The 12593-nt window shown below is 35.9% G+C and overlaps 1 protein-coding gene across 1 annotated transcript in view; it reads left to right on the forward strand.

Moving 5' to 3' along the window:
• Nucleotides 1–12593, forward strand: part of LOC136811383 (FYVE and coiled-coil domain-containing protein 1-like) — a 63005-nt gene that overhangs the window by 4737 nt on the left and 45675 nt on the right. The window contains exons 2-6 of the mRNA XM_067067984.1: nucleotides 4731–4853; nucleotides 5392–5492; nucleotides 5940–6046; nucleotides 11259–11402; nucleotides 11964–12024. Of these exons, the coding sequence (XP_066924085.1) occupies nucleotides 4731–4853; nucleotides 5392–5492; nucleotides 5940–6046; nucleotides 11259–11402; nucleotides 11964–12024 (536 nt within the window). The remainder of the gene's footprint in view (nucleotides 1–4730; nucleotides 4854–5391; nucleotides 5493–5939; nucleotides 6047–11258; nucleotides 11403–11963; nucleotides 12025–12593) is intronic.

Genomic DNA, 12593 nt, shown 5'->3' on the forward strand with positions numbered 1-12593 from the left:
TCTAAATAGTTCAATAGAGGTATCTTTGAAATTAGCCTCGATCCCTTTAAGAGGGCGCAATGGCGGCGTGTGTTGCGAGACAACAGCAGCAAATCGCCGTGTTGGCCGTGCGATAAGTATTTGCAAAAAGCTGTTTGCCCCTCGCAGGGATCTGCTCACCGCCGCGTCAAAACGATATGCAAAAGAGCTCTACATGCAAAAACGGCAAAAACAGACCCTGTCAGACACACATCATGAAATTGCGCCCCTGTCAGATCAGGATTTTGCAATTTTAGATACCCTGTCAGTAATTCTGCAACACTAAAAAAGGTACCCTGACCAGCGGCACGTCCCCGTACCTATTTTTGTCTAAGTGCCCCCCCCCCCCGGGCTCAAACCCTCTGAAAGCATAGAGGTATAAAGAAAAACAGGAGTTGAATGTGTCGGTAATTGGTCGTTAAAGTCTTTTGATTTCTTTTATAAAATGTATCAAAAGAAATTCTAAGCTCGCCCGATGAAATAAGACTTTTTAGTAGAACTCAAGTTTGCTATGAACATTCTAATAATCAGTATTGAAGATTCTCGCCTTTTAATATACGAAAATTAGATAAAAATTCGTCCACGAAGCAAGTTTATGTTCCATTTCGCTATCCGTTCAATTTTGTTTTGAAAAGATATTTTCTCAAGCCAGAAAATGAAAAGTTCTTTATAAGCACACACGATTTCAGACTCAATCTGTAGACATAAAGTCGCTGGAGAATTTTGGAGGAAAGTATCAAGCAATAGAGTTCACCTTAAGGAAAACATTGATCGAAAAATCTTATCATTTGATGAAGGATTGCCAAGTTTACAGGCCTTTTTTTAGTCCAAATATTTTCTTACACTGATGTCAGAAACAATGAATCTCGTCTCATCTAATTTCTAAAGCTTAAATGAGCCAATAGGATTTCACCTATGGATAAAAGAGCTCATTAAAAATGCACGATATATGAGATTATGAGCATGCATACATCGTAACTTTTTTAATCGTAGGGCGAGCTTGACTACAATAGCATACTTCTCCTGTTTCTTTATACCTCCATGCTGAAAGGCTGAACAAAAAAAAGTTAAAAAAAACAAAGTCACCGTTTTATTTAGAGAAGGGGCGTTATTGAATGGTTTGCCTTTTTGGAGAAGCATTATTAATTCGAAAGCGGGCGTTTATTCAAAGTAATACGATCGGTAGGAGATTTGGCGAATTCCAGAAATTTTCTTTACTTCATTAAATACCTTATCTTGGCCCTTTTTACGCCAGACTTATTAGCGTTATTTTTGGGCTCGTTGGTGGAATAAGGGCTAATCGATATCGGTTAATCGATATCTAATCCATCCATTAATTATCTATTATTTATCGATTACTCAAGATTATCGATTATATCGATTAACTACGCCTGGTACAATGTATCAAATCTCTCAGTTTAGTTGACACTTTGGTATCTTCGTTGCGTCACAGCGAAAGGTTTGTTTTTATTTTAGTTTGTACCTTTGAAAGACCCCACCGGATTTAGGCAGAGCTGTCGGATTTAGGACCACTCACGGTATTTTCAGTTATACTGTAACTCAAATTTGGCTCAAGAAAACAGCCTGAAATTTTCAAATCATATACTTCCATTATAGAGTAATACTTTTACATAAAATTGACTAGTAAAATCTAGAAAGCCAAATTTAAAATTGAGTGGATAAAAGACACGCATATGCGTGACGGATGGGATGTCCCGTCTGTCCCAGACCCGATCAATCGAACTTGTCGAACCAATCTATCAATCGGACTAAGCGAACTCCATCGAACGATTAAAGTTCGATTAAAAAAATTAATCCAACTTTAAGATTTTTTAAAAGATTGTGAGTTTGATTAAATGAGTGTTCGATTAAGTCACAAGTGTTTCAACCGGTATTCCAACGAAGCCAGTTTTGGTTTGTACAAAAATTTTGCCCGCTCAAATCAAAACAACAAAATGGTCAATCTCACTAAAACAAAACATTGCCGCCACGGCTCTTCCCAGGATAAAAGTTCTTGTCACGTGACCATCCGTGATTTTAGAGCAATGAAAACGCTTTATTTCCCCGGATTAAAGTTGTGTCTACACTAGCACGCGGGAAATGGCTAGAAAAAGAGGGAAAAAGCGGGGGTCAAATTAAATTTCTCTCCCTTCTTGCGGCAAACATAAAAGACTTTAAGAGGCCATTTATTTAAGAAAGGGGTGTTATATCATAAATAAATTATGTAAGTAAGTGATATTTTAAGTACAAGTTCATTAACAATTTTATTTTGAAGTTTGTTTTTAAAAACAAAACCCCCACGTGCTAGATGATAATTTCATTTTCTTAACTTATGGACCCATTTGGAAGTATTTGTAATGTATATCATTTGGCAGTGTAGTTGCAGCCTATACAAGAATTGGAATCTAAAGTCTGAAGTCGTAACTCCTTGCCCAGTGACCCCGCAGAGAATTTTTTAGTTGGCAGACACTGACTTTAGGTTGGGTTGGAAATCGTTTTATTTTGAAATGTAATCTTCACTTTAGATGAATACTTTTATTTATTTGGATTCATGAAAGGTTCAAGGTTTGTTTGCTTTTATTTCAAATTATTTCATTGATTTATTGAGCTGCAATAGCTGATTGAAAAACGAAGATTTTTGATAGTTATCAGCGTGGGCTTGGCCGCCATTTTGAATTTCGATATTTTTTCTCCTGTACTCTGCAATTTAGAGGTTGTTCGTAATACGCGATTTGGCTTACGCGTAACACTTGTGAAGTTCGATCAATGGGTTTCGGTTCGATCAGTTCTATAAACCAATTTTGTTCGACAAGTTTGTGCTGCTCCGTCAGAGATTTTTGCTAATATTTCAGAGACAAAACAAATTATCAAAAAATGACTTAGTCCTGACGACTGATACCTTCGGTCGCAGTACCAAATCCACAAAAACTCAAGTTCTACCGTCAATCGCTCTAACTTGGGACGATTGGTCAAAACATGGGATTGGTTGATGCATATCTGGTCTGTATTTTCACTTACTGTTAAATCTCTTTAACAACAAATTTGTTTTGATGACACCAAGTTTAATCATACTTCTTCGTTCCTTTTAGAGTGCACAGACACTCGCGTGTGTTCCACTAAGGATTTTTTTCATATTTTGATTTAAAAGCCTACTCGGTGCGAAAGAGAAATCGCGTATTTTTTAATACGCTGTTCATTAACTCAAATCAAATGACTTTGGAGGTTCGGTGAAATGGTGGCCGAATTTCCGTCCCATGTTTTGTCAGATAGTCCCAAGTAAGAGCAGTTGACAGTAATACCTATCTACTTCTATGGCAATTTGAAGACAGTTTGTCATGTTTTCAAAACCACGGTACAGATTTGGTGCAACTCACCCATAATTCTATTGATATTGTCTTGCCTCTTATTATGGCCTCTTTTAGCCTTTCTTTTTCTATTGGTATTTTGATCAATTACATTCTCATGTCCTGCAATTGCCAAATTTGGTTCTCCATTGTCAAGTCAGGATCGATGGTGACGTCACCTAAGCATAAAAATAAGGATTTCGTCAGTTTTATACATACATTAGTTTGCGAGATATTCTATTCGCCGCACAAGTGCACTTTTTGTAGACTAGTCGGAATACCTTCTTTTACTCGCGGGATCAATGGTAACTTTTCATTTTCCGTAGTTTTAAAATGAAGCACAACCGAAAAAAAACGAAGCTTGAGAAAGTTGCGTATTTCCAGTGAGTAAACGATTCTGACAATTAACAAAATTGACGATGATGATTTTTTTTCGGTGAGGCAAATGTCTTGTATTGGGGGTTCTAGTCTAGACCCCTAAGCCTACGCGAGATTGAAGCATTTGGGTAAATGAGACAAAACTCGAAAAAGCTGATGTTTTGAAGTGCTTCCGTGCAATCGAAATATCGCTCTTTGTGACGCACTGTTAATTAGCAATATTTTTACATAAAACTCATAGACACGTTTGTAAGAGAACTTTTTACCTGAATGATTAACTAGTTTTGAGTACAAAGTATTGTAATTTATAAAAAAAGTTATTTTGTTGCTTTTCATGTATTGAGAAGTCAAAATGAACATTTTCGGACTTTCTTTCGTGTTATTCTGTTTGAAATTATCAGCTGGAACTGGATTCTAAATCTCTTGTGGTTACAGTTTTTTTCTGATAAAAAAAAGGCAAAAACTTTTTGAATTTACGGTACTTATTAATTCTTTTCTGATGTCTACAATATGAAAAAATCTTTAAAAATGTTTGACATACCTGGGATCTTGTGTACTCATTTTAAATTATTTTGATTTGTGAGGATTGGAAAATTAAATCAAAAGAGCTGTTAAAGGAAGAACTTCAACTCTGTTATTTCAATTACTTAAGCAAAGAGCTCAAAAGAGCGCCAATGACACCTTTCTATGTGCATATATTTTCCTCAGAACTAAAGAAAGATCTCTGGGTGATATTCCATTAATTTCGATTAAATTCAAATACATTCCCATTAGTTCAATCACACATTAGTTCAATCACACATTTTATGCATAATCATTATAAGAGTGTTATCTTATCATAATTTTGATGCTGGAGTTTTTAATTCTTCAACATAGTATCCTGATTAAGAAAAGGTCTATAATAAGATTAGGTTATCAGAAATAGATTTTATTATGAATTACTAATTATTGTCATTTAGAATATTTTTTGGATATTTTTCCTTCTTTCAGGTCTGATTGCTGAGATCAAAAGTGAATACTTTTCAAACGACCAGACTCCTCTTGATGATAACGATACATTAGTTCATAAACTTTGTGTTCGACTTGAAAATATCCTTCGCTATGGAGCTAGAGGTGAGAAACTGCACTTTAATCTTTTCAGTGCCAAAATTGAATTTATGCTGATTCACTTTCTTTCCACTTTGATAACCGTTTTTTTAAGGTTTTATACAAAAAAAGCCATTCAAACCAATGGTTTTAAAAAATGACAAAGTTGTAAATCTTCATTTTTTATCTTTTGAAAAAGATCTTTACCAATTTCAAGCTAAATTTCAATATACTTGATTTTCCTTTCTTTTTGAAAAACCAAGATAACGTAAGTATAATTTGTCAATGGCACGGAAAGGGTTAACCTTAGGTTATTGACTTTTTAGGATTGGTACTCATACAATTATTAAAAGGATTAAATATTACAATATTAGCAGAAATAAGCCAGACTGGGGTTTATTTTTCAGTTGGGTTATTTTAATGGGATTATTTTTTAATTCCCAAGAAATATCTACCCCTTTTTTAATGATAGAGATAAACTTCACTCGTAATTCAAAAAAAGTTTTATTACTGCTTCGTGGTAATCTTTTTGCTATAATGGAATCAATTTATTGTATTTTTATAGAAAAGTATAGTTTTATGGGGACTAAGAAAGATTATTGGAACTTCATCAACGATTCTTTACCCAAAGATGAAATAGTCAAATTTGTCCAAACCATTCAAGAGGTATTTCTATAAAGATATTCATATTTTAAGATTGTTTCAAGTAGTGCATAACTTTTTAATGAGTTTAGTTTGATAACGGGGATGCTAATCGTGTATAAAGTTCCCGTCTGAGAGTTACCCCCGTTATTTTTGACTGCCAATCCCTAGGGCTTTCTAAAGATGATTACAGTATTATATAGAGCGTTTCAACGACATTTTTGGTAGACTGGAGTTGTTTATAATGCGTGTAATACAGTAGTATAGGCGTTATATGATAATACGATTATTGTTACAGGATATAGTTTGTATAAAATTGTTCCCTTCATTATTTTTTTGCTTTATTTCTACTATGTCTGAATTAGTCGTCTAGCCTGCTAGACTACATTTTTGATAAAAATCATAAACATAACTCGATTTTCTTTCTCAGTTACTGCTACTTTCTATTTGTATTTGTATTTTTCTTTTTAGTTGAAGAGTAACCAAGGTAAAGGAAGAGCACTTTTAAGACAAGCTTTGATGGAGAAATGCTTAGCAGATACTTTACAAAGATGTGCAATCAATGAAAGATTAACAAAGTAAGTTTAAAATCAATTATCAAAGTTATCATAAATGACGTGTCTTCTACTACTAGTATTTCCCCTATTGATATCCTAACACTTTATAACAGGATTTGGTTCACTTTTTGCCCTGTCTATTCTAATTGTAAATTAAGAGCCATTTTTTTAAAAATCTTCAGAATAAAGAAAGTGTGATACCTCACCCTCTTAGATTTTGATGAAATTTTGACCAAATGATATCTCACACAAGAAAATAAGACTCTGAAAATTTCACTTTGGTATCTCAAGTAGTTTTGCAGATATAGCGTCTCAAAGATAGGCTACTAAGCGAAAATTGACCCCTAAAAATCATGAACTCTGGTTGGGAGCAGATTTTGAAAGCCAATGAATTTTTATTTAAGTACATTAGAAAGCTGATTTACAGTGGATTTCAAGAACTTTTTGTAGGGAATCAGAAAAAATCAAATTGAGTCTCCAAAATTTTCCCCGAAAATCTTTAGCATCTCCTGTTGAGGGCTTCAAACTTTGTGTAATCTGGGTTTGGAAGCACTTTTAGCTTTCTGCTGATGGTCCTTGAGACTATTTTGTAGCAAACTTTTGACCTGGAGTGGTTTACTGGTGGGTTTTGGCCACAAAAATAACATTTTCAGGATTTCTTTTTTTGCGTAACCGTCAAAAATGGCCGAAAAAATTGCTATTTTGGCAGATCTGGAGCAAAATTCAAGATGGCGTATCTTTTTGAACCCACAACAAATTTTTTTGAAACTTTTAGTAATGCTTCCTTAGTAGGTCTAGGTTGTAACCTCAAAAAATCTCAGTGGGGGTTTGAAGTCTCTTAAAGATATGATCGATTGAAAATTTGCTTAACTTTGTTGTTTTTCCCTCTTAAAATGCTAAATCAGGCCCACTAAAGGGCTCTAAAGGTTAATTTTTGTCAAAATATTGGTTGATCTTCTCTAGCCAACTAATCATTGGCATTAAGGGAACAACTGTAAAAAATTCAGGTCATTTCCATCAACAGATGACATTTTATGACTGTTTCTTTATTTTTAAGTATAGAATATGTAAAAAAATGAGACTGACATCTGGCCTTTCCTACCATTCCATGGCCTATATTTTCAGGAAAAGCCTCAACCTTTCACAGTTTAGTGAATATTATTCTTAAATATAAGCAGGTTACTTCAACTAAATGGGTTTAACAGTACTTAAATCCTATTCAAAAACTTTTTAGATTCATTCAGAAATCCTACTTTGACAATAATTTGCGCTTTACCGCAAAATTTCTAAGTCCAAGTGTCGTGATTAACTTTTAGACTGTCCAATATCTTTATATTTGTGTACACTAACAGCCTTACTTGTTGATTCTTAAATAACTAAGCAACATTACAATGATGTTTAAATCTTCTGGACAAGAAATATTGGACATTCTAAAGTTAATCATGACACTTGGACTTAGAAATTTTGCGGTAAAGCGCAAATTATTGTCAAAGTAGGATTTCTGAATGAGTATAAAAAGTTTTTGAATAGGGATTAAGTACTGTTAAACCCATTTAGTTGAAGTCAAAGACAGTTGATGACAAAGATCTTGGCTCTAGGATTGGTGAAAACATTTGATGCTAAGTTCAATGCTCTTCCTGATATGTCAAAAAACTACTCAGAATTTTTGAAAGTATCTAACCAAGAAGGCCTTCTTCATCTTCCTAAGAAGAAAATTGAAGCTCCTGTCTCAGAAGATATCCTCGAGAAATGTCGGAAAGAATCGATTACTGCACCAGTCCAAAGCATCCAAGCCAAACAACAAAATATTAAAACAACTCACGATGATCTTGAAGAGAAAAGAATCAACGACACGCTCAAATTATTCGAAAGTAAGTCGTCTACCGACAGTAGAAATGCTTGGAATCTCGTAAAAGAGTTGTCTGGAAGAAATCCACCTCTCAAAATTTCATTTCCGGAGAAGATAGACCCAAAATCTGGAAAAATCATTTCCAAAAACTTTTAAACAACACTCCCGATGTGACAGAGAACGTCGAAATCGGGAGAGTCTTTGAAGAATTGAAAGATATACGGAAAGGTGACTTTGATATTAACGAGCTAACAAAAGCAATAAAACAAATGAAAAATGGAAAGGCCCCAGGATCAGACTGCCTTCCTGTCGAATTCTGGAAAATTGAGAATCTCAATCAAATCCTATAACAGTTTTGCAATTCTGCTTACCATGGTGACAGACCAACTGAATGGGGACTTCTTAAACTGATTCCTGTACCAAAAAAAGGTGATTTATCTAAACCCGACAATTATCGCGGTATCTCTCTTGCACAGACAGCATCAAATATTTTTAATCGTCTTATTCTAAATCGTATAAGACCGGCCATTGACAAAGTTTTGAGACCTAACCAAAACGGGTTTCGTGAAAATCGATCGACTTCGTCCCATCTACTCGCCCTTCGTAGACTTATAGAAGAGCTAAAAAATCACAAACAAGAAGCTGTCCTTGTATTCATCGATTTCAAAAAGGCTTTTGATTCGATCATTAGAGACAAGATGTTCTCTATATTAGAGGCCTATGGTATACCACTTGAAACTGTCAACGCAATAAGGACTTCTTACAGAGATACATCATGTTACGTTTCCACCCCTGATGGCGACTCAGATCCTTTTAAAATCGTGACTGGAGTTTTGCAAGGTGATCCATTGGCACCCTTTTTATTCATCATTTGTCTAGACTACGCTATGAGATCTGCAATCCTTGATACAGAGGGAATAGTTTTGAAACGTAGGAGAAGCAGAAGACATCCTCCACTACTTCTTAGTGATTTAGACTTCGCTGACGACATCGCATTGACCGAAGAAACTATCAAAAAGGCACAAGATCTCCTACACCGAGTTGAAACTGATTGCCAGCGGGTTGGTCTTTATCTGAATCCAAAGAAAACAAAGTATATGCTTGTGAATTCGAATGATTCTACCCCTTTAAAAACTTCAAACGATAGTATCATTGAGAAAGTCGATGATTTTACCTACCTGGGTAGTCTGACAAACACTGCTAACGACATGAATGTACGGATTGGAAAAGCTTGGGGCGCAGTAAACGCCCTGACTAAAGTATGGAAGTCTCCAGTTAAAAAGAAAACAAAAATAAAGGTTTTCAGACAAACAGCCGAATCAATATTGCTCTATGGATCTGATTCTTGGACCATGACAAAGACCCTTGCAAAATCCCTTGACGGAAAATACACAAGAATGCTGAGAGTTGTCTGCAACGTACCTCCAACGACACGTATGTCTAACAAAGTCCTTTATGGAAACATTCCTCCAATCTCTGCAACAATACGAAAACGTCGACTTGCTCTCGCCGGTCACGTAGCACGTCGAGAAGAGCCCGCCTCGCAGCTATTGATGTGGTCACCCGACTCGAAGAGAAAGACTGGAAGACCTTTCACTACCTTGAAAAGTGTCATACTTGAGGATACTGGATTAACAAAGGAAGAAGCGATCAACATCATGAAAGACAGAGAAGCTTGGAGAAGATTTGTCGTAGCTTCACCCTCTCGCTGAGAGGGATGAAGTTATGTACGTATGTATGTAGTTGAAGTAACCTGCTTATATTTAAGAATAATGCTCACCAAACTGTGAAAGGTTGAGGCTTTTTCTGAAAATATAGGCCCTGGAATGGTAGGAAAGGCCAGATGTCAGTCTCATTTATTACATATTCTATACTTAAAAATAAAGAAACAGTCATAAAATGTCATCTGTTGATGGAAATAACCTGAACTTTTTTTCAGTTGTTCCCTTAATGCCAATGATTAATTGGCTAGAGAAGATCAACCAATATTTTGACAAAAATTAACCTTTACAGCCCTTAAGTGGGCCTGATTTAGCATTTTAAGAGGGGAAAAACAACAAAGCTAAGAAAATTTTCAATCGATCATATCTTTAAGAGACTTCAAACCCCCACTGAGATTTTTTGAGGTTATAAACTAGACCTACTAAGGAAGCATTACTGAAAGTTTCAAAAAAAATTGTTGTGGGTTCAAAAAGATACGCCATCTTGAATTTTGCTCCAGATCTGCCAAAATAGCAATATTTTCGGCCATTTTTGACGTTTACGCAAAAATAGAAATCCTGAAAATGTTATTTTTGTGGCCAAAACCCACCAGTAAACCACTCCAGGTCAAAAGTTTGCTTCAAAAAAGCCACAAGGACCATCAGCAGGCAGCTAAAAGTGCTTCCAAACCCAGGTTACGGAAAGTTTGAAGCCCTCTACAGGAGGTGCTAGAGATTTTCGGGGAACATTTTGGAGACTCAATTTGATTTTTTCTGATTCCCTACAAAAAGTTCTTGAAATCCACTGTAAATCAGCTTTCTAACGTACTTGCATAAAAATTAATTGGCTTTCAAAACCTGCTCCCCACCAGAGTCCATGATTTTTAGGAGTCAATTTTCGCTTGGTCAAAATTTCATCAAAATCCAAGAGGATGAGGTATCACACCCTGAAGACTCTTAAAAAAATGGCTCTTAAAGGGGGCATAAAGTGGGCTGCCTAAAGTCAACGCATTGCCCTCTTTTGACGTCATTTATAGCGTAGATTAAATACATCAACAACAAAAAATATTCTACCATTTCCACTCAATTTTCCTCGTATTCGGTGACCTTCTTCTTTGACCCATTTATGCAGTAAGAAAGTTCTTGAAATTCTTCTGTTGAGCATCATTTGTGAATAAGTTTCGAGTACATCATATTATCGCCAAAATATTGCACTCAAAATTCTTTTACATTTCAATTCTGGTGATATTTATAATTAGTGGTATAGTGGTTTATCATCCTTGACTCCCGCCTGGGAGGCCCGAGATCGATACCTACCTAGTCTCTACGATTCACTTGGCAAGTGAATATACCTTCTCCCGGGTCAACCCATGCCATGTGAGGGGAATTGGGTACCATTACTCTGATACAAGAGTGTGGGTAGATTAGACAGACATTGTGACGTGCCATGGCACTCATAAGGTTCGGCCTCAAGTGAGCATCGCTCTCCCAATGTCGTTCGAGTCTCATGGTATACGCCATGGCTTGGCAGCTCGCGTCTGTCAAGTCTCAGTGTCTGTCAGAGCCGTGATTCCTACTCCTTCGTGGGTAGGACCTATCCCGAATGCATTCGGAGTGCTCATATCATATCTTGTAAAATGTCTATTTTCAAACAGATCAGTAATTTTCCTGTTTCTTCTTTTAGGGAATATTACCTCACGGATTCCATTTTTCGAAACAACAGTCATCTTCAAACATTGGTTCATTCATTGTACGATTTGAATGCCATCGATTTCAATTTACCGCATAAAGGTTATGATTTGGATAGAAGCTTCCCTTCTTTTGCCAGGTATGTATCCTAGCAGGCACACAACGTCTTTCTAACGTCCACCAAATGTTACTAACGTCCAAATAACGTCGTTTTAATGTTAAAACAACGTTCCCTGCCGACTGGGATGTGTCTTCTTGTAAGGGGGATATACACTTAAAGGCAAAGTAAGTACCTATTTTGTGCAGGTCGCACGGTTAGAAAGGGTCACAAAACCATAGAGTTCCTTATTTTTTCAGAGAATTTTAGCTTCAAAGTTCCTTATCGAGTTCCTTATTTGCTTAACTGCTAAGTTTTGACTGATTTGAGGCTTTGTTAAACAATTGACTACAATTTTGAACATTGTTTCATCATTATTTTATCAACATATTTTAGTTTTTTTAAAGTGTGCAAGTTCAACTTTAAGTCATATTTTGCTTTGACTTGTTTTCTGAGTCTTAGCTTGAGCTGTTCCTTAACAATTCCTTATTCTTCGGACCATTTCCATGCTCAAGTTCCTTATTATAAACGTGTTCCTTCTAAAAAAACGTCGTCAAAAAGTAAATTATTTTCATTGGCGTAATTAGTTTTCTTCTTTTTCAGAAAGACGTTTGGTAATGAACCGAGACAGAGAAGAGATAGTACTATGTCAACAGTATCGCATGTAAGATAAACTTCCCTTTACTTTTTCAAGGGGTTATCTTCTAAAGGCTGAAACCTTTTATGCAGTAAGGCTACGGAATGATTTTCATGCTCATTTTCAGTGACATGTTGGAGTTTTTACAAGCTCTTACTTGATTTGGTTGGTCGATAAGATATCATAAAACAATTTTGTTGCTATTTCTAAAGATCGCGTCATCACAATTACTTCAAATGACCAATGACCAATTAGTGAAGTATCTCATAATAACTCCAGCTCATCCCCATTTTCAGAAACCTTTTTGTGATAAAATAACTCAAAAACTAGTAACCGCAGTGTATAGGGAGAGCTTTTGCCTACGATGCGCAAGGTTGTTGGTTCAATCCCCGGTCAGGTATTACCAAAAACTTGGTACTTAGTACAAAATGGTGCTCGATGCCTCTATTCTTAATGCTCAGTAATTGAAGGATCAAGGGTAGGTAAAGCAATCCAGGGAGAAAGAGTGGCGACCTCCCCTACCTTCGTGTAGATAAAGCTATCAAAAGAGGAGCCTTCGGGTTGCCTTTCATTTGACTGCGGCCGCCAAACTTACG

The sequence above is a fragment of the Clytia hemisphaerica genome, unplaced genomic scaffold, assembly GCF_902728285.1.
Source record: "Clytia hemisphaerica strain Z4C2 unplaced genomic scaffold, Clytia hemisphaerica genome assembly, whole genome shotgun sequence".
Classification (NCBI taxonomy): domain Eukaryota; kingdom Metazoa; phylum Cnidaria; class Hydrozoa; order Leptothecata; family Clytiidae; genus Clytia; species Clytia hemisphaerica.